The sequence below is a fragment of the Eublepharis macularius genome, chromosome 5 (genome assembly GCF_028583425.1).
Source record: "Eublepharis macularius isolate TG4126 chromosome 5, MPM_Emac_v1.0, whole genome shotgun sequence".
Taxonomy (NCBI): Eukaryota; Metazoa; Chordata; class Lepidosauria; order Squamata; family Eublepharidae; genus Eublepharis; species Eublepharis macularius.
In genome coordinates, this window is record NC_072794.1 from 128,783,670 (window position 1) to 128,803,079 (window position 19,410).

The window sequence follows — 19,410 nt, forward strand, 5'->3', positions numbered from 1 at the left end:
TCTGTTCCAAAATAGGGCATTGGCTCTTGCCGGGGAAGGAATCCAGTGGAACTTACTGATGATTTGGTCGTTTCAGCCTTATCAAAGGAGTCCTACACTAAACAGAAAGTGTGATTTTACACCGAGAAGCAGCCCAGGAAGAGCTTCTCATGAGCCCTGTTCGCAAGTTACAGTGAACACGCATACAATCTGTGTAACACGGATCCTTGATTTTTCCTTATATGTATGCTGAGTAAGTTCAATGAAGGTACAACTGAACACGACTCACATTCGTCCACGTACAGTCCCCGGTTTCATTTGTAAAGTGAGTATGTTGGCTCTTTCATACAAACAGGTGCACACATGTACAAGCAAGATGTATGTATGTTCACTGTAATGTGAACAGGGCTACTGTAAACGTTCGTTGAGGCTCATGCACACGCGGCACCAGCCGGAGACGAACTCCAGAATCTCTCGGGCACTTCATTCGTTAAACAAGAGAAGGCCACGGTGTGTTCTGTCTGGACAACAGGCGGTCTTTTGGCCTGGAAGCACGCTCGCCCCCGGCTCCCCCCCGCCAGTGTCGTGCGGTACTCAGGAAACGCTCTCGGCGCAGGTTCCTTTGCTGAACGCCTCGAACCGACCGCAGCTGCCCGCTCGCGGTGTAAATGGAGAACTCCAATAAAAGAGGGCGCCTGGCTGGTTGGGTGGGCGGTGTTAGTCACGGACCTTAAAGGGAAAGTGCAGGGCTGGAGAGTCCTTTGTGTGGAACGGGCCTTCCGGGTGATTTCCGATGCCCCCGCCCTCCCCGGCGGGGGAAAAGTGACGGCCGCTCACAGGAGTCAACGAAGCGCTTCTGGCAGCAGCGCGGCGTCACCCGCTTCTAATGCTGAAGGCAGCGCCTGTTTTTCCCGACCGTGTCTTTATTCAGGGACTGTAAAGGGTCTAATAATGAAACGCAAAGGCAGCGGCTAGCGAGATTTAGGGCCGCCCTGCAAGGCCGCCCAGCGCTCGCCTTCCGTGTTGCAGATTCGGGACAGGGGCTGAGCTACGCGCTCCTTCGAAAGGCGAGGCCGAGGCTTCCAGCTCCGGGGCGGTGCTGCTCTTCTGCCCTCCCCCGGCTGTCCATTGGGCGCGGGCGCCCCGGCAGCAGGGGGCTCCTCCCCGGGGGCCGGCCCGGCCCGCCCTTCCCTGTCCCGAGGGCGCCTGCCGGCTGGCCGGTTTCGCTCACGGCTCACCATGGCGGCCCGAGATGCCGCTTCGGCCTGCAGCACCGATGCTTTCGAGCTACGGCACCTGCACCTGGCGCTGCGCGTGGCCTTCGAGCCGCCGGGCCGCGGGCGCCTGCAGGGCTCGGTGCGCCTGGAGCTCGCCTGCCTGCGCGACGGTGTGGCCGAGCTCGTCCTGGACTCGCACTCCAGCGTGCAAGTGGAGAGTGCCGGGTTGGCGCCGCCGGGGAGCCGCTGCCTTGAGGACGGCCCGGAGCTCGGAGCGCTGCGCCCGCTGGCCTTCCAGAGCCGCCCGTTCGCCAGCTACGGCTCCGCGCTGCACGTCTCGCTGCCGGAGCCTCTGACGTGCGGGGACGTGCTGGTGCTGGAGATCGCCTACCGGGCAGGCGGCGGCCCCGGGGTGAGAGCGCGAGGGAGCCGGTACTCCCGCTGCCGGCTCGTTCGCCTTTGTCCTGGCCGGGAGTCCAGAGTTCAGGCCGTGCGCGGACGTGGAAGCGCTTCCGCCTGCTGTCAGCCTCGGGGCGCTGGGTGGGGTGGATCGCTGCACACCTCCAAGAGTGCCGCCTCCGGTACTTCTCGGGTTGAAGACTGGGGGCTCAGATGGGGGGGGGCTGGCCAAGGCTGTGATTCCCTGTGTACTTATTGGGAAGTTTTCTCCCCCTGCACTCGCGCTTCCTTTTAGGGAGGCTGTGGGAACCCTGCGCAAGAGCCTGAAGGCAGTTTTGGGATGTCTGAAGGCGAACAAACTGAAACTTAATCCCGACCAAACAGAGGTGTTAGTGGTGAGGAGAAGGCTTGACCCAGGAAATGGGCATCCTGTTCTGGATGGGCTACACCTCCCTTGAAGGACAGATTTGTAGCTTGTGGGTGCTGCTGGAACTGGGCCTCCTGTGGCAATGGTGACCAGGGGTGCCTTTCAGCAGCTCCAGCTGGTGAGCCAGCTAGGGCCCTTCCTGGGGGGAAAGATTTTGCCACTGTGGTGCATGCCCTGGTAACATCTAGCTTAGATAACTGCAATGTGATGTATGGGGGGATTGCTCTTGAAGACTCTCCAGAAGTTGCAGTCGGTACAGAATACTGACTAGAGCGTTCACTGGAGTTTGTCATAGGGACCACATGTCACTCCCGGTTTGGTCTATCTGCACTGGCTCTCAATTTGCTTCTGGGCCCAAGTCAAGGTGCTGGTATTGACCTTTATAGCCCTATGTGGCATGAGGCCAGCATACCTGAAGGACCACCTTCTCTCATATGAATCCACTCGTACACTCTGGTCATCTTTGGAGGCCCTGCTTTGAGTGCTCCACCCATCTGAGTGCTCCACCCCCACCCACCCCCATAACTGTTATTGGTCCTCCTCTCTGGTTTGGTGTTGTGTGTGTTTCTATGTTTGTATTGAATTGTTATACACACACACACACACACTTTATTTTAAATGTTTTGATGTTTTGGTGTTCACCCTCTAGGGGGGCAGTGTAGAAGTGTTTTAAATAAATTAATAAATAGGATGGAGCTGTGCACGGAGTGTGCCTCTGCGCCACATTCGCCCTCCTTTTCTAAATTCATCTGCTATTATGCTACTGTTCCTAATCTGACTTCACTGGTTTTGTTTCTGCTTCCTTCCCCACTGTGAGTGGCTTTTAGCAGAGGACAGCTGTTACGTATTCTTTTTTTAAAAAAGTTATGTAATACACTTTCATTCCTCCCTTCCTCCAAAAGAGTGTGGAGTGGTGTACATCATTGTTCCCTCTTTAATTTCATCCTCACGCCACCCTGTGAGTAGATTTGGCTGAGCGAAAGTGGCCGGACTGAAGTTCCTTCGTGATCTTCAGCGGCAGAGTGGGGAATTGAAGGAGGCTTCTCAGATCCTAGTTCAACACTTTAACCACTTCATGGCAATGGCTCTTTCCTTCTATAGTATACAGTCCTATTACCCCTTACTTGAAATTGCATTGCAGGTAAATCTGTTTGCCAGAAAGAGGACACATGCCTTCTTTCTCCACTCCTTGAAATTCTGAATATGTTAATGTACTCGTGAAATTCTGGGTGGCAGCACATTAGATCGGAGCTGTATTTGGCCATGATTAGCTCAATGTTATTCTGTTAGAACAAACACCTGAAAACCTGACAGTCTGCTTTTCCTGAGCATCTTATGCCAGAGTGTGTTGGGTTAAAGGATTTAAATATGTAGGGCTTAGCGCTTGTCTCTTTTAAATTTTTAGATCAAGCATTTGCAGGGGGGGGGTCTTCAAATTTCCCCCCAGGTAATTTCTACTGAATCCCCCCCCCCTTTATTCCAAGGATAACATGGGTGGTGATGTCAGAACAATGTTTGTTTTACTAAAGAATAGAGTCCATGGGGGTCTAATAAGAGAGAAGAGCAGATTCTGTTTGTGTATGGTATAGTTGTTAGAATGCTGGGCTGGGGTCTGGGAGACTGTAGTTTAAATCTCCGCTCTGCTGTGGAAGTTTGCTGAGAGCCAGCCGTTCTCAGCCTAACATACCTTACAGCGGATAAAATGGAGGAGAGGGGAATGATATTCTAAGCTGCTTGGAGTGCCCATTGAGAAAGAAGCAGGCTAGAAAGATATGTAATAATAACATTATATACCACCCTTCAGGACAACTAAACACCCACTCAGAGCGGTATACAAAGTATGTCATTATTATCCCACAACAATCACCCTGTAAGGTGGGTGGAGCTAAGAAAGCTCTGGAAGAGCCGTGACTAGTCCAAGGTCACCCAGCTGGCTTCAGGTGGAGGAGTGGGGAATCAAACCCAGTTCTCCAGATTAGAGTACTGCTGCTCTTAACCACTACACCAAATTGGCTCTCAATTTATTTATTTAGAGAATTTATTTACTGCCTCTCCAGAGACCTACTTGAGATGGCTGTCAAAGCAGAAATAATTCATTAAAAAACAACAACAACATAAGAATTGTCAGTGTTAAAAATAAGCCATTATAAACATTAATAGTAACCACCCACATCAAAGTGACAGTACCTCACAATTTGATCCTATGCCTGCTTTTATAGATATCCTGTCTGGATACGTACCAAACAGCCCAGAAAGAGAGACCACTGCTTTACACATCGGGCTTTCCTGTGCTGAACAGGTCCTTTTTTCCAGGCTTTCACACCCCAGCTGTCAAGAGCACCTATTCGGCACGCATTCAGGTAAAATTTCTCGCTGCTCACAGAGTACTGTCTTTCGTCTCTTGTCAGGTGTGTTGGCTTACCCCTGAGCAGACAGCAGGCAAGCTGAAGCCCTATATGTACACCCAAGGTCAAGCTGTTCTGAACAGGTCCTTTTTCCCTTGCTTTGACACTCCTGCCATTAAAAGTACATACTCAGCTGTGATAAAGGTAAGCTACTCCCTAGGTACAGAAGAGAAGAACGGCTGTATACATTTTGTGGGGGGGACATGCTGTTTGGGGGAGAAGAAACAGTGCAGCCCTAAGCAGAGCTTCACCCGACTGAGCACATTGACTCTAGTGGACTTGGAAGGGCGTCATTCTGGAAATTGCTTTCAAGTTATAAATGTGAGGGACTTGGACTCTTGAGGTGCAGGGGTCAGTGGAGGGTCAGGCCCTACATGTAATACATACATATGTTCTTTTTTGTACTTGCAGCCTTCTAGATTTGCACAGCTGCAGAAAGTCTGAACCTTTGTTCCGTTATCAGTTTGGGCATGTGTGTGAGTTCTTCAGTATTGTGTGCTTATATGTTTCTTTGCTTACGGACCCCTTTCATCTGTCTGTTTCCCTTGCTGTGAAATAAGGGAATCCTGGCTGCATTTGCAGCTTTAGGTGTAGGATGCATCAACCAGTGCAGGATTTGGACGCACAGCCTGAGTCTGTGTGCTGTGGGCTCTGGGGTGGAAGTTGCTGTAAAATGCTTCCACATGATGGCTCTGTGCGAGATCCATAGCTTGTGTAGTGTTGTTTACCACACGGATCTCCCGCACTGCAAGGGAACTTTCCATGTGTGTTGCTAGCAACTGCTCAGAACATGCAGCGCCGGTGAGTAAATGGCTGCTGCTTTTACACTATGGGCTGCTTTCACGCCAAGGGCTTCCTGTTTCTCAGCCAACGGCCTGTTCCTTCTACAAAAAATTTTTTGGCAGGACTTTATCAATTTGAGCAGCTTCTTGTACTCGAAGGGGAAGGTAATTTCAATGAGGAACCAGTGAATTGCTCTTTTCATTTGTGGGTAATCACAAAGGGCCATTCCTTGCGGTGCAGCATAACGGGAATCTCCTGCCTTTTAGACAAGGCGGAAGAGATTCTGGGGTGCCTGTGTAAATAGGTAGAGGTTCTTTTTAAAAAAAGGTTTTAAAGGTCTTGCATTACTACTGTTAAGCATGTTCATGGGGCGGGGGTTGGGGGGAAAACACAAGAGAATTCCTCGCACCTCAGCCTGTCTTTTGGACAGGGTAGAAGGGAGGGGAATTTTCCTCAAAAATAATTAAAAAAATAGGGTGGGTGGAGAATTGTAGAGGTTGAATGAAGACATAGCAGGGAAGGATTTCAGTGCACATCAAGTATGAGAGAAAAAACACAGCTAATGATAGAAAGAAAATGGATTGCCAATGTAGAATCTACATTGCAAGAGTGATTTCACTCCGCTGTGGAAGCAGCCACAGAAAATCCTTATGGCTGGCCTCCTGATACTGTGCAGGTTTAGGTATGCCTTATTCCGCATTGGATCAGGTTGCAGGTGCTCTACAAGGCATAGCCCCTGCCTGAAAGTTGTGGCAAGCAGCATTATTCCCCACAAACTGCTATGCAGAAGGTGTTTGCTGTAGCCTCCAAACCAGGGCCGTAATGTGGGCATGGGTATGTGTGAATGATTACAGTGTGTGGACTGCATTTGTTTGTACCTACCTTCACTTGTGGATTGGATAAAGGGTAAGTTACAGATTTTTAAAGCACAAGAATATCTGTCAGTATATGATCCTTGTGCCCTTTAATCCAGACTTCGCCTCTGTTAGCAGTGAAAAGGAGTTAATCCCCACGGGTTATTTGCCTTGAGTTGGATGCTGTTTGAAAGTGTTTTTTTCCTCCTGCTTCTGCATAGCATTTATGCACCTCCCAGAGTTTCCCTGGCTTTTCTCTGATTGTTCTGAAACCTGCTTTGCTCCAAAGTTTTGGGAAAGATTGCAGCAAAGCCTGGATGGCTGCCATGGCGGTAGAGGAGTTTGGACCTCCCTGTTCCTGCCTGCACAGCAGCTATTTCCCCCATGGTAGCCATTTCCTCTCCTACTGCAGAGGAGGTTTTTTTTTTAATTTAGCAGTTTAATTGCATTGAGCATTATGGTCTCGAAGAGATAGGGGCCATTGACTTTACTACTATGTGCTATTTACTATCTGTTGCATTAAGTGTCCTACAGGGTAGTTCTGTGTTGTTTAATAGGTCAGTCTTAGAATTTGCTAATGCTCTGTTTCATCATTTCTTCAGCTCTGTGTATTGGATTTGTGTAAGTTTTAAATCTTTGCAAATTTGCATTTATATACTCTATTTCATTATTTATTGAAATGTCCTTGAAATTGACTATACTAACTCCTACTATGTAATTCTCCTTGAGTCTCAATGAGAAAGGCAGACTATAAACAATGGAAATAAATAAATATTAATATACTGTAATACCAAAATTAGCATTGGGTTCCCTGAATTCCCAGGTTTAATTAAAAAAAAAAAACAAGTGTCCTGCCCCTTTCTTTCAAGAAATATATGGGGGAAAGCATGTCTCCACAACAAAATGGCCTAGAGACTTACTTTTAAAAAAAAAAGGTATCTGGGAATTCAGAGAACTTAATGCATATTTTGATATAAAAATATAGTGATATAATGCCATTAAATCACTGAATTAAAAAAAAACCTAGCAGGGAAACCTGCAGTATGGAAGTCTAGCGAGTCTCCGTTGTGCTGAATTAGCAGCTGCAGCAGCAACAGGGAATCTAAAGTACATCCCCACGTGGAAAACACCAGCGTCACCGTTCCGGAGCGTTTGCCTCAAGTGGGTTAAGAAGTGCCTCTGCAGCATCTGTTCTGGGAAAACTTCCACATTTTAAGTCTGAAGAAATGAAGTTTTACAGTGCAATCTGAAGAATGCTTTCCAGGAAGTAAGACCCATTGAATAAACATAAGAACATAACAGGAGCTCTGCTGGATCGGACCAGTGGTCCATCTAGTCCAACATCTTGTCCCACATGGTGGCCAACCAGTTGTTACGGCGGGCCAACAATAAGGCATCGAGTCTGAATCCTTTACCTGATGTTGCCTCTGGCACTGATACTGAGAGGTTCACTGCTTCTGAATATGGAGATTCCCTTTAGTCACCACGGCTGGTAGCCACTGATAGACCTGTCCTCCGTGACTCTGTCTAATCCCCCTTTAAAGCTGTCTATGCCTGGGGCCATCACTACATTCTCTGGCAGTGAATTCCACATCTTAATCACTCATTGTGTGAAGATTTATTTCTTTTTGTCTGTTGTGAATCTACTGCCCGCGAGCTTCATAGAATGACCAATGAAAGCCAAATCAGAAATTAAGCAAAGGATCTGTGACACTGAACTTCAACACCATTTAAGTTCTACTGTAAAATATCATCATCTTAAGAACAAGGAATAGGTGTTGTCAAACTATGATTCCCAAGCACAGAATAGCTTTCACTCTGGCCCATCTCAATGTTCTTCCATCCTTTCTGTCTACCCTTTCTATTCCACGCCTGATTTTATAAACCTCGATCATGTCCTCCCTTAGTTGTTTCTTTTCTAAACTGAAAAGCCCCAGACACTTCAGCCTTTCCTCCTAGGAAAGGTGTTCCAACCCCCTAATCATGTTAGTTGCCCTCTTCTGTACTTTGTCCAGCTCTGCAATGTCCTTGTTGAGAGCTGAGTAGGATCCTGCTTAGGATTGTTCTGTAAGTTAGGTTGCTTATCCACTATGTTCTAGGCTCTTCAAGCTCGGGCTCCCCCGTCTACTTGTTATAGTTTCTGTTTAGTTTATAAAATGCAAGGTGGTGGGGCTGAAAGCTTGTCTGAAATGCCCAACTTCTGATCTGAAGAAGAAGAGCTGTTTCATAGAATCACAGAATCACAGAGTTGGAAGGGGCCATACTAGTCCAACCCCCTGCCCAGTACAGGATCAGCCTAAAGCATCTCTGACAAATATTCATCCAGCCTCTTCTTGAAAACTGCCAGTGAAGGGGAGCTCACCACCTCCCGAGGCAGCTGATTCCACTTTTGAACTACTCTGACCGTGAAAAAGTTCTTCCTAATATCCAGCCGGTACCTTTGTGCATGTAATTTAAGCCCATTGTTTCGGGTCCTGTCCTCTGCTGCCAACTGGAACAGCTCCCTGCCCTCCTCCAAATGACAGCCTTTCAAGTATTTAAAGAGAGCAATCATGTCCCCCCTCAATCTCCTCTTCTCCAAACTAAACATTCCCAAGGCCCTCAGCCTTTCCTCGTAGGGCTGTCTCCAGACCCCTGATCTTTCTCGTCGCTGTTTTCTGCACCTTCTTGATTTTGTCCACATCCTTTTTGAAGTGAGGCCTCCAGAACTGCACACAATACTCCAGGTGCGGCCTGACCAAGGCAGTATTGCTGAATAGCAGTTGACTGTTCTGTGAAACTTTCTCTTGGTGTGTCAATTTACATGCTCAGCTAAGTACAAGAATCACATGGGTCTGATTTCAGTTTTCTGAAGTAATTGTTAGGCATATTCTGTCAGGTTTGTCTGTTTGAGAGGAGGGCAGCAGAATATGAAACCGGTCGTTGTTAATGGGTCTTTCTCAAAAGATCCCTCCGTAATGCTATTCTCCTGTCCACAAAAGGCGTTTCTCATTCATTTCCTCTCTTCTTAGGTCCCTGATGGTTTCACCGCCGTGATGAGTGCCATTACCTGGGAGAAGCAGAAGGACAACACTTTCCTCTTCAAGATGCCTCATCCTATCCCATCTTACTTGGTTGCCTTGGTTGTTGGTGATATAGTTTCTGCTGAAGTGGGGCCCAGGTAAGAGGCAGCTGTAGAAGGACAAGTTTACCAGCCACTTTATGCATACATGTGTTAATTGCTTTCTGAAACCCAAAATGCAAAGTGACTTGTGGTAAAAATTGCACAAAAAATATACCCATATCTGTATACAATACAATAAGATCACAAAAACAGAAGAATTAACGAATATATAAATCAAAGAAGAATTAGTATTTAGGTTGCTTTTGGCCTCAGCAGAATAACGTGGCTGTCTCTCTGAAAGAGAAGAATTGAACAAACACTTTTTACTAGAAGATGGAATGACTGAAATGACTGGGCCAGTCTTTCAATGTATCTAATAATAAACAGTGAAATCAATGGGCTTAGACTGGGGTAAGTCTGCTTAGGGTTTCACTGAATGTGTCTGAGCTCTGTGCCAGTTAGGAAAACAGCAAAACCACAGATAAGGAAGGGGTTTCTATTTACTTTGGAGACTCTTCAGATATTCAGGGAAGTATGACTTTGCAAATTGACTTCTCCGTCCCTCAGAATTATTCTATCTCCTTTTCAGTTTGAGGGCTTTGTGTGTATACATAGATATGCATATCTATCCATGCATCTGACGAAGAGAACTGTGATTCTCGAAAGCTTATGCTACAGTAAAGTTTTAAAGGTGCTACTGGACTCTTTTTTGCTACTGCAGACTAACATGGCTAACTCCTCTGGATCTATAGATCTGCATAGAATCCATAATTCTTGGCAGTTAGTTGTTACCCAGCCAACAGGAATGGTGTGTGTTTGATATTCTTAATCAAAGGCTTAAAGGCAGGGCAGGCAGTAAAGGCATAATTAGCTTGATGTCCGATAATTAGTTTGCAGCCCTTTTTTATGAGCTTAACAGTTACTAATAAAGGTGGAAAGTCCAAAAACTGCTCAGACAGCTCCATCCCATTGTATCAAGTGCAAGAGAGCTGGTGTGCTGTAGCGGTTAGGGTGTCAGACTATGATCTGGGAGACCCAGGTTCAAATGTCCACTTTGCGATGGAAGGAAATTGGGTAATCCTGGGCCAGTCACTATCTGTCAGCCTAGCCTACCTCCCATGGTGGCTAGTGTGGGGATAAAATGGTGGTGGGGGGTGATGCTGTAAATCACTTTAGATCCACCTTGGGGGTACAAGTGGAATATAAATACCTAAAGAAAGAAATAATAAATAGGTTTTTGTTGGTCCCTGGTGATCATGTGTATTTAAAAACTTGTGCATCATTGCTTATATGGCTACGGATATCTCTTACGGATTTCTACCGGTGTGTTTATTTCTCTATTAGGAGCCGTGTATGGGCTGAGCCATGCCTGATTGAGGCTGCTAAGAAAGAATACAGCGGTGTGATTGAAGAGTTTCTCACCACTGGAGAGAAGCTGTTCGGACCATATGTTTGGGAAAGGTGATCTTTGTAGGGAAACAGGCAGCGGCTTAACAGCAGAACACACACTTATCATGCACACGGTCCAGGTTTCAATCCCTTGCATCACCAATTAAAGGTTCCTGGGCAGTAGAAAAGACCTTTATTTACCTGAAACCCTGGAGAGTTTCTGCCAGTCAGGAACAGACATTGCTGACCTAGGTGGACCCAATGTACTCACATGGTGTGAGGCAGCCTTCTGCATTCTTGCAGAACTGGTGGTTACTATAGCTGTTAAATCATAGCTGATATCTTGATAGTTGATGTTCAGATTTGGCAAGTTAATCTTTTCTCTGTCCATTTCCTAGAATCCGCTCATTGGAGCTTTTGCTAAGAGTGGCGTTAGGGACTCCAAAGGGTCAGCAGCCATTCTCATCCTGAGAGAATGTGAGCGCTAGCTAACAGGTAGCCAGTAGTCAAAATCCATGCTGCTTGAAGTAAGTGGAGCCATCAGGTAGTTTATCCTGCCTTTTGAGCATTCTGGAAAGTTGAGCCATACAGCCATACAGAAGTATGAGCACTAGCAGATAGGGGTTTATCAGCAGGACCTACATTATCAAAATTTAAAGAAAAATTGCTAGAATGCTGCTGCTGGGGGGCAGTTGCATTCTCCTAAAGAAGGATATTGTTTTTGCTGATTTTTTTTTCTTTTGATAGATATGATGTCCTATTTATGCCACCCTCATTTCCTTTTGGGGGGATGGAGAACCCCTGTATCACCTTTGTCACTCCCTGTCTCTTGGCTGGAGATCGTTCCTTGGCAGATGTGATCATCCACGAGATCTCCCATAGCTGGTTTGGAAATCTGGTCACCAACGCCCATTGGGGAGAGTTCTGGCTGAACGAGGGCTTCACCATGTATGCACAGAGAAGGATAACGACGGAAATCTATGGTGGGTGTCCTGCTGCTTCTATCCCAGGTGGAAATTATATTTTGGCTCACCGACAGGTTTGCACTGGGCAAGAACTTGGCTGCACCAGTGGATGAATCTTGGGCGTGGTTCCCAAGCGCTTTTCTCAGACGCCACTTGCAGGAAACAGATTTGGGGTGGGGTGGGGGAATGGAGTTGCAATTTTTTGTGTGGCAACTGGTCTTTCCTCAAGATACTTCCAGACCTTCGGTTTGTAGTTTAGTGCCAGTTTTTCTGAAACAGATAGTAGCCTGCAAATGCCTGAAGTGAATCATTTCACAATTCTTATTACTCTGTTAGATATGTTGGTGTTGTGTTGATGTTGTTATGTTACAGTTCTTATCTAGGTCAGTGAATATACCAAGACAAATCCTAATATTCTGTGCAGAACAGGATAGCTCTTTCAGCTGTAATTTATAACCACGCAGTCTGTGGAGAAAGGATGAACTCCTCACAGCATGCAAATTGGTTTCAGAAGCATTCTGGAAGAGTAACTAGTCTGTTAGTCTGTAATGTCAGGAAGCAAATGTGTTGTTCTGGCATAAGCTTCCATAGGCTGTAGCCCGCCAGATCAGATGGCCTGAAGCTGGCTGAGAAGTAGTTGGCAACACACACATGAGTTGAGGAACACTGGAAGCATAACATTGAGAAAGTAACATAGAACATAAGGATGTATGAATATGAGATGCATCCCCAGATGTGAACACTTAACATACTTTGAATGTAGGGTCAACAGTCGCCTTCGAGTCTGTGTAGTACAGTCTTTGCAAGACTGTTACCACCTTGTGTGTGCTCTTGAGGGGAATGCTTGTTAGGCTGTGGCAAAAGTCTCTTCCCTGGTATGTTATGTTTCCGTGTTCAGGGAGATTTTATCAAAAAGATGCTTCAGACAAACACTCTTCATGCATGTCATTTTACCACATGTGTTCCCTTTCATGTGTTTCCTTAGACACTTGTGGACTCTATAATTTGGGTTTGGGACACTCGCCCAGAACTGCAACCAATTTGAGGGAATTAAGCTCAGTGTCAGAGGGAAACCTGTTCCACAGACTGGCTACCTTGGAAAACTGACACACTTGCCTAGTTAGGGGGAGTAGAACATGTGATTTAGGGATCTTTTACCTGGATGGTGGGCAGGCAAATGCAAAGTGCTTCTAAGAGGCTACCAGTAACCATGAAACAATCAAATCTTTTTGAAAGCAAGGTTTAGCATTTATTGAAGGAAATATCGGGGTACAGGAATTGAAAAGGTACTCAAGCATAAGAAAAAGAGCAAGAGTCCAGTAGCACCTATAAGACTTACAAAATTTGTGGTAGGGTATGAGCTTTCATAAGTCATGGCTCACTTCTTCAGACAAGGTCAATACAAGTAAGCAAGCCGATCTGAAGAAGTGAGCTGTGACTCACGAAAACTCATACTCTGCCACAAATCTTGTTAGTCTTATAGGTGCTACTGGACTTTTGCTCTTTTCTACTGCTATAGACAGACTAACACAGCTACCCTGCACCCACCTTGATCTACCTCCAATTCAGTTGTTGTGTTCAAAGGGACATACATATGGAGAGTTGCATGAGGAAGGAAAGTAAAACAAAACCAGGTCTCTGGCTAAGAATTCTACTCTTGGGTTTGGCCACAAGGAAAATTGAGTGTGTGAGAGAGAGAGATTTAAAAGGAGGGAAGGAGACTTTCCAGAGGAAAGGTGTGAACTGAGAAGGAGTTTACTTATCCTCCATCTGCTGAGCTGAGTAGAGTACATTGTCTGCTTTGATGGTCCAGAGATTGAGAGGAGGAGGACCTCAGGCAGGGCTTCTGAAGGTCCCAAGGAGAAGATTGGCTGGTTCCAGAAGAGAAGAGTGGAGCTGGCAGCCTCTGAGCCAGTAGAGGGGACTAGGCTGCCATCCTTTGGCTGGCCAAACAGTGATAGGTATAGGAGCCCGCACAAAAGAATTTCAAAGAACTAATTGTAAATTCAGGCTGAGTCCTGGAATTCAGGGTGAGTCCTGGGTGCAAATCTGTGGGTTTCTTGAATTTGAATGAACTAGGAAGAGGGTTTCCCAGAAAAGTAACAAAGGATGATTGCTTCAAGGCAGAGCAGACAAAAAGGGGCAGGCAGGATATAAAAAGGGCTGGCTTCGCCCATGCCTGTAGCAGGTTGATAGGAGACATTCAGACTGGGTCAGTACAAGTAAGCAAGCCCATCTGGCAATTTGATTTTGTACATTGCTAGATCTAGGAGGGTGCAAGCCCTTCTGGCAATGGGTAGGCATGCAGATGTCCCATCAGTGAATCAGTCTCCTGCCCAACGTTATGGCTGCTCATTAGCATAGCCTGAGGAGAGCCTTCTCCAAAGTATGGCGTTGCTAGCTCCTGAAATGGCTCCCACAATGAATTTAGCCAAGATGAGGTCAGAGCAGGCAGCACGCATCTGGGAAGGGGGTCCCTGGTAACAATCCTCGAATGGGATTGTACCACTTAAATGATCTAAGATTTCTCTCAGCCCCATGAGGGAATTGTGCCACTTGCCTTCTAGACATTTTAATGCACACTGAGAATCTCAGCTTGGGGAATAGCAGCATACTCTTGCTAATATGCATACAGGAGGGTGAGGGGATGCTTTTGCTTTCATTTCAGGGGAAGATTTCTTGCCCTTCAGGGACTCAGGAGTCCTAATTTTTAATTTTTCTGAGTAGCTATGATGTTGCCTTCCAGATGTCCTTTCAAGTGCTGTTGCCCAATCCCAGAATGCTAAAGAGGCACCTTAATTTTGTTGGTTGGTTGTTGTCAAAGGCTTCAGGTGCTAGCTCGGTTTCTTTCTGGTGCTTCTTCTCCTTATACCAGGTGCTGCTTACACCTGCTTGGAAGCTGCTACGGGGAGGGCTTTGCTACGCCAACACATGGACAACACGGGGGAAGACCATCCTCTCAACAAGCTCAGAGTCATAATAGAACCAGGTCGGTACGTCAGTGCATCTGCACAAGTGGTTCTGCATGGCAGAGTCTGGGCATCTGAGAACTAAACAGCTGACAAAGTGGGGAAGGATAAGTAGAATATCGGACAGGTAGAAAATGGTCCATCTCATGCCTGCTGTTGTATTACTTCCTCTCCTTCATGTGAAAAGTGCTCCAAAGCAGGTATATGCCTGTTGATCAATGTCATTTTCATTCCATATTTAGGCATAAACTCAAGGTAGGGCGTACTGCTAACTCTTTTTTTTCACTTTATCAGTCTGTAACACTGATCGGGAACTATTGTGAGAATGTTAAATCAGAGAAAGAGACAGTAGGCTCATGGCACACTAAAGTGATGAAGCTATATGGAGAAAAACCGAGATAAATGTAACTTAAATCAGAGGTGCCCAGCCTTGTTGAGTTTGTGAGCACTTTTGGAATATGGAGCACAGACACTGGGCACTGCAATAAAATGGCTGTTATTGGAGTGAGAACAATCACAAAACAGTGTGGGGAGAGGTTAGGAGGTTTCAAGCCAAGCATGAATGGGATTTTCCTGCAGACTCAAAGCTGCTGCTGCCCCCTGGCCTCTTCTGAAGCACCTCCTGCTCTAGTGAGGGGGAGGAAAGCCTGGATCAGGTCTTTGCTTTGGAGAAGAGACTTGTCGGGGGGGGGGGGAATAATTGGGTGCTTGGAAACACATTGGCAAGGTTCTGTTTTGCCCTATGGGCGCCACATTGAGAGTCTGTGATTAAACCGGAGAAATTCAGATTGGTATTCTCCTCTCATGGTAAAGACAATCAGTTCTGTAAATAGCATCCTCTTTGTCTCTTCCTACCAGGTGTTGATCCTGAAGACACCTACAACGAGACCCCTTATGAAAAGGGCTACTGCTTTGTCGCCTACCTTGCACACCTTGTGGGGAATCAGAGCAAGTTTGATGCTTTCCTTCAGGTATGGTATGCTAACCTGGAACTCCTCTCTGCTTCATGAGAGCCTGAGGAAATGCTGTTCCCCTCCAGCACACACTTGCAAAGGGCATTCTGTTGTAGTCATAGCAGGTCTAATGAAGCAATATCTAGAGCTTGCTTGTGTGGTGATTACAGCTGCCCCAGGCAAGCCAGAGTTCTGCCATTAAAGTGACGGATGTTGCTTGGAATTGAAGCATTGCTGGGAAATGGAGGGACTTCTCATTAGGGAAAGCTGTACTGAGGAGACTGTCCTATACTGATAATGCACCTCCAGTGGGAAGCTCGGCCCCATCAACTTTTGCTGTTAATTATTATGGATTCCTTTAAAGATAGCCAGGTTGAAGGAACAATGAGAAAGTCGTAGAAAGGACTCTTCCTCCAGAGGAGTCCATACCAGGTAGATGGGAGGTTGGCATCGCAAGTCCAAAGAATTAATGAGGGTCATCAGGTCTCTTTTTGCAAAGGTTGGTTGGCCAGCAGCCAAGACCTTAAGTGTCCTGCAACCTTTTGTGTTAAATGAATTCAGTGGTAGTCCAGAAGCCAAGAACTCTCCTTGCTTGCACTCCCTCACTCCTCCATTCTAGATTTTCCAGGGCAGAGCTGGAAGAGAAACTTGCAAATTTAGTTATAGGTTCACAGGGCAGCCAGTGTCATAACTGATCTCTCTGCAAATCTCTTTTCTATGGCAGGCTTATGTGAACCAGTTCAAATTTCAGAGCATCACAGCCGATGATGCTCTGAAGTTTTACCTGCAGTATTTCCCAGAGCTGAAGAAGAAAGGGGTGGATACCATTCCAGGTCAGCACTACTTACTAAGATTTCCTACTGCATAAGTTACATTCAAGTGAAGACCTTGAATTTAGGTCCACCAGCTACTGGATTTTGGGGAAGACTATTTTAATGATTTTTAAAAAAATTATTGTTGATTTTATGTTTTTGTGATTTTAATGTATTTTTTAATGTTGTTAGCTGCCCTGAGCCCATTTGTGGCGAGGGCGGGGTATAAATTGAATTAATTAAATAAATAAATAAATAAATAAATAAGAGACCCATCCTTCTCCCTCATGCAAGTCTGTCCTTTTCTGCAATTGGCTGCGGCTCTCTCCTTTTCTAACTCATCCTTGGATTTCTTTCATTCTGGCTGCATCAGCTTCTCCCAACTGAGGAGCAACTCGCTGTACCAAAAAGGGTTTCTTGATGGGAGAGTCTTCTTGATTGTTCCTCCGCCAAAGCAAAGTATGCTTTCTGCACACTCCAGCAGCAGCAGCAAGAAGTCTTGGGTCTTTATTCTTGTGCAAAGTCTGAAAGTTGGGTTGGCATTATGTAGCAGATTAAACTGGGAAGTCTTTGGTTCAAATCTTGTCTCCGCCGTGAACATCATTGGGTGGACTTAGGCAAGCCATGCTTGTTGGAGGGGACAGCACTGGCCTATCAGCAACATTGTTTACTGAGAAAATGATTGCGAAGTGCTTTGGAAATCTGAAGTGTGTTCTGTTGGTCATGTTGTTTCCAAAAAGAAATAATTCCAGAGGACTATCTGAGTTAGTCACTTCAGCAGAAACGAACAGGTGTCTTGTGCCATCTTAACAGTCAGTTTTTATCCTGTCCTAAGCTTTTGTGCTCACATCATCTGATACACTCTTCTAATTGCAAGAAATGTCTCTCTCTCCTCTCCACCCCCTGTTCTTGCTGCAGGCTTTGAGTTTGACCGGTGGCTGAACACACCTGGTTGGCCCCCATACCTTCCTGACCTTTCGCCAGGGGAAAAGCTGATGAAGCCGGCTGAGAAACTGGCAGAACTCTGGGCATCCCCTGATCACAACATGGAGGCAATTAAAGCCACGGATATCTCTGCTTGGAAAACCTTCCAGCTGGTCTATTTCCTGGATAAGGTCTTGGAGAAGTCCCCCTTGCCAGATGGTAAGACTCTCTACGTTACTAAACAAGTGACTGCAAGGCACTATAGACTCTGCCCTAACAAGCCGTGCTGCAACTGGTGATCGTAGGAATTATGTGGGGATTAGGTAACTTGTGTCATGTGTCTCCTAGGTGTGTGTGTTTGGGCAAAGGCGTGGGCACCATTTTAGGAATACAAAGGCCTGCATTAATACCTGTCTTATGATGTCAGTAATGTGTTCCAGTAAAATAGCTGGTATTCACGATTGTTTTGTATTGAGGGAACATTGAGAAGATGAGCAGCTTGTACCCCAAGATTTCCAGAGGGCAGAATGCAGAGCTGCGCCTTCGGTGGTGCCAGATTCTCCTCAAGAATAATCATGATGCCGAGTTTGACAAAGTGAAAGACTTCCTTCACAGCCAGGTTTGTGGTAACTTTTCAGCGAGTTCAGTGGTTCCTAGGAATACTAATCCAGTGCTGTGTAGTGTCTTAAATGGTGGAGTAGTATTGAGGCCCCAGTGCTAGTCTCTGTTTTTCCACAATGCTTATTCAATAGCCTTAGGCGGACAGATAGTGAGGGGCCCAATCTACATCACAGGGGTTGTTGGGAGGATAAATGAAGAAGAGGGGAAACGTACGTATTGTCTGAACTCCTTAGAGAAAGCGCAGGAATAACATGTGAGAACCAGCAGATTTAATAAATAGTCCAGTAGCTTTAATGTACTGAATTGCAGAGTGATACCAGTCATTGGTCCGAAGCGTGGCATTCCTCTCCCTCTTCCCTCCCTGTCCTTGCATAAGCTGCTGAGTGGAGAGGGATTGGTTTTAGCGACCAAATACTCTCCCACAATTCAGACAGCATGATGATTCCCACTTTCGCTCTTTCACCCAAGGCCTATTTGTTGGAACTGAAACCTTATTGTTACTCAAATCAAGATGGCCAATGTGAACAGCAGACCATAATGACTCAGTGTCAACAGTAGGTGAGGGGGGGGGTGTCCTATTTTGAAAAGGCTTCTCTAGGAAACTTGGGACCCACATGAACAAAAGCCACAGCGGCTGAGTTTTCTGGGATACCTAACAGTGGGATTTGGAAGACATTTTCATAGCTTCTCTGCTAGGGCAGTGCAGGGGTAGAGTCTATTGTGATTTTAGTGTCAAAGAAGTATACTAATACGTTGCCTGTACGTTGTTTCAGGGAAAGCAGAAATACACCCTTCCGATCTACCGAGCCATGGTGAGTGGTTCAGAGACTGCCCAAGCTCTGGCTGTGGAGACATTCTCTGCCACAGCACCACAACTCCATGTTCATGTCCAGAACTATGTCAAAAAGATCTTGGGCTTGAAGACTGAAGCAAACTAACAGGAAAAAAACTACAAAGTCAATGCCTGTTCTTTGAGCATCAGCAAATGTCTGTATGGAGTGAGAAGCAGAGGATGGAGGGCTTGTTGTCAAGCCCTATTTCCGGGGTTCACCTGCGGGGGAAGAGATGTCACGTTCTTTAGAGTCACATTTTAAGAAGAGATGTGACTCAAAGTCTTTAAGAAGACTTTTGAGTTAAATGCTGGATTTTTAAAAAACTTTCTGTGGCTTGTATGAAGTGGCATCATAGACCACCTGCTAGTTAATTTTTTGAAAAAATACTTTTTAAAGTTTCTTACAAAGAATTACAAGTTTTGTGTGTATAATTATATATACACAGTTTTCTATATCAACATAAGTTCCGGCATTTGTAGAACAATTGCAGAAGCAGATACATCATTCCAATAAATAATACACTTAGCAGTTGACATTAATTTTGTCTTCCTTCTTTAATTCTTGTTAACATAATGTATTCATGCATCTCCCTTTATTTCCACCATTTAGCACCGAGAATGGTTAACTGTAATGTATGATAATTGAGCATTGAGGGCTCAGGGACCTCTGGCGATCTGCAAGGCCTTCTTGCGCTCATCTGGAGAATGTGGAAACTGAGCCCTCTGTTTCCTAGGAATGGGGAACAGGAATATGTAATCTGTTTTCCCCTCTTTTGAA

General features: G+C 45.9%; 1 protein-coding gene across 2 annotated transcripts; it reads left to right on the forward strand.

Annotated features, from left to right (window-relative positions):
* Positions 1–1,171: 1,171 nt before the first annotated feature.
* RNPEP (arginyl aminopeptidase) lies at positions 1,172–19,166 on the forward strand. 2 transcript variants are annotated; one of them, XM_054981056.1, is made up of 11 exons: positions 1,172–1,608; positions 4,242–4,382; positions 9,076–9,224; positions 10,512–10,628; positions 11,304–11,539; positions 14,397–14,510; positions 15,349–15,461; positions 16,168–16,276; positions 17,174–17,398; positions 17,656–17,798; positions 18,574–19,166. In XM_054981056.1, exons 1-11 carry the CDS (start codon positions 1,219–1,221, stop codon positions 18,736–18,738), a joined length of 1,902 nt encoding a protein of 633 aa, XP_054837031.1. In that variant the 5' UTR covers positions 1,172–1,218; the 3' UTR covers positions 18,739–19,166. The 2 variants fall into 2 exon arrangements, with proteins under 2 accessions (XP_054837031.1, XP_054837030.1); XM_054981055.1 differs by lacking the exon at positions 4,242–4,382 and adding an exon at positions 4,431–4,571.
* Positions 19,167–19,410: the final 244 nt, after the last annotated feature.

Bases quoted from the DNA above. Each gene is read 5' to 3' on its own strand.
- RNPEP (XM_054981056.1), top strand. From the start codon at position 1,219: ATGGCGGCCCGAGATGCCGCTTCGGCCTGCAGCACCGATGCTTTCGAG. The intron at 15,462-16,167 runs GTATGGTATGCT...TTTCTATGGCAG, and splicing joins AGTTTGATGCTTTCCTTCAG to GCTTATGTGAACCAGTTCAA. The intron at 17,399-17,655 runs GTAAGACTCTCT...TTTTGTATTGAG, and splicing joins GAAGTCCCCCTTGCCAGATG to GGAACATTGAGAAGATGAGC.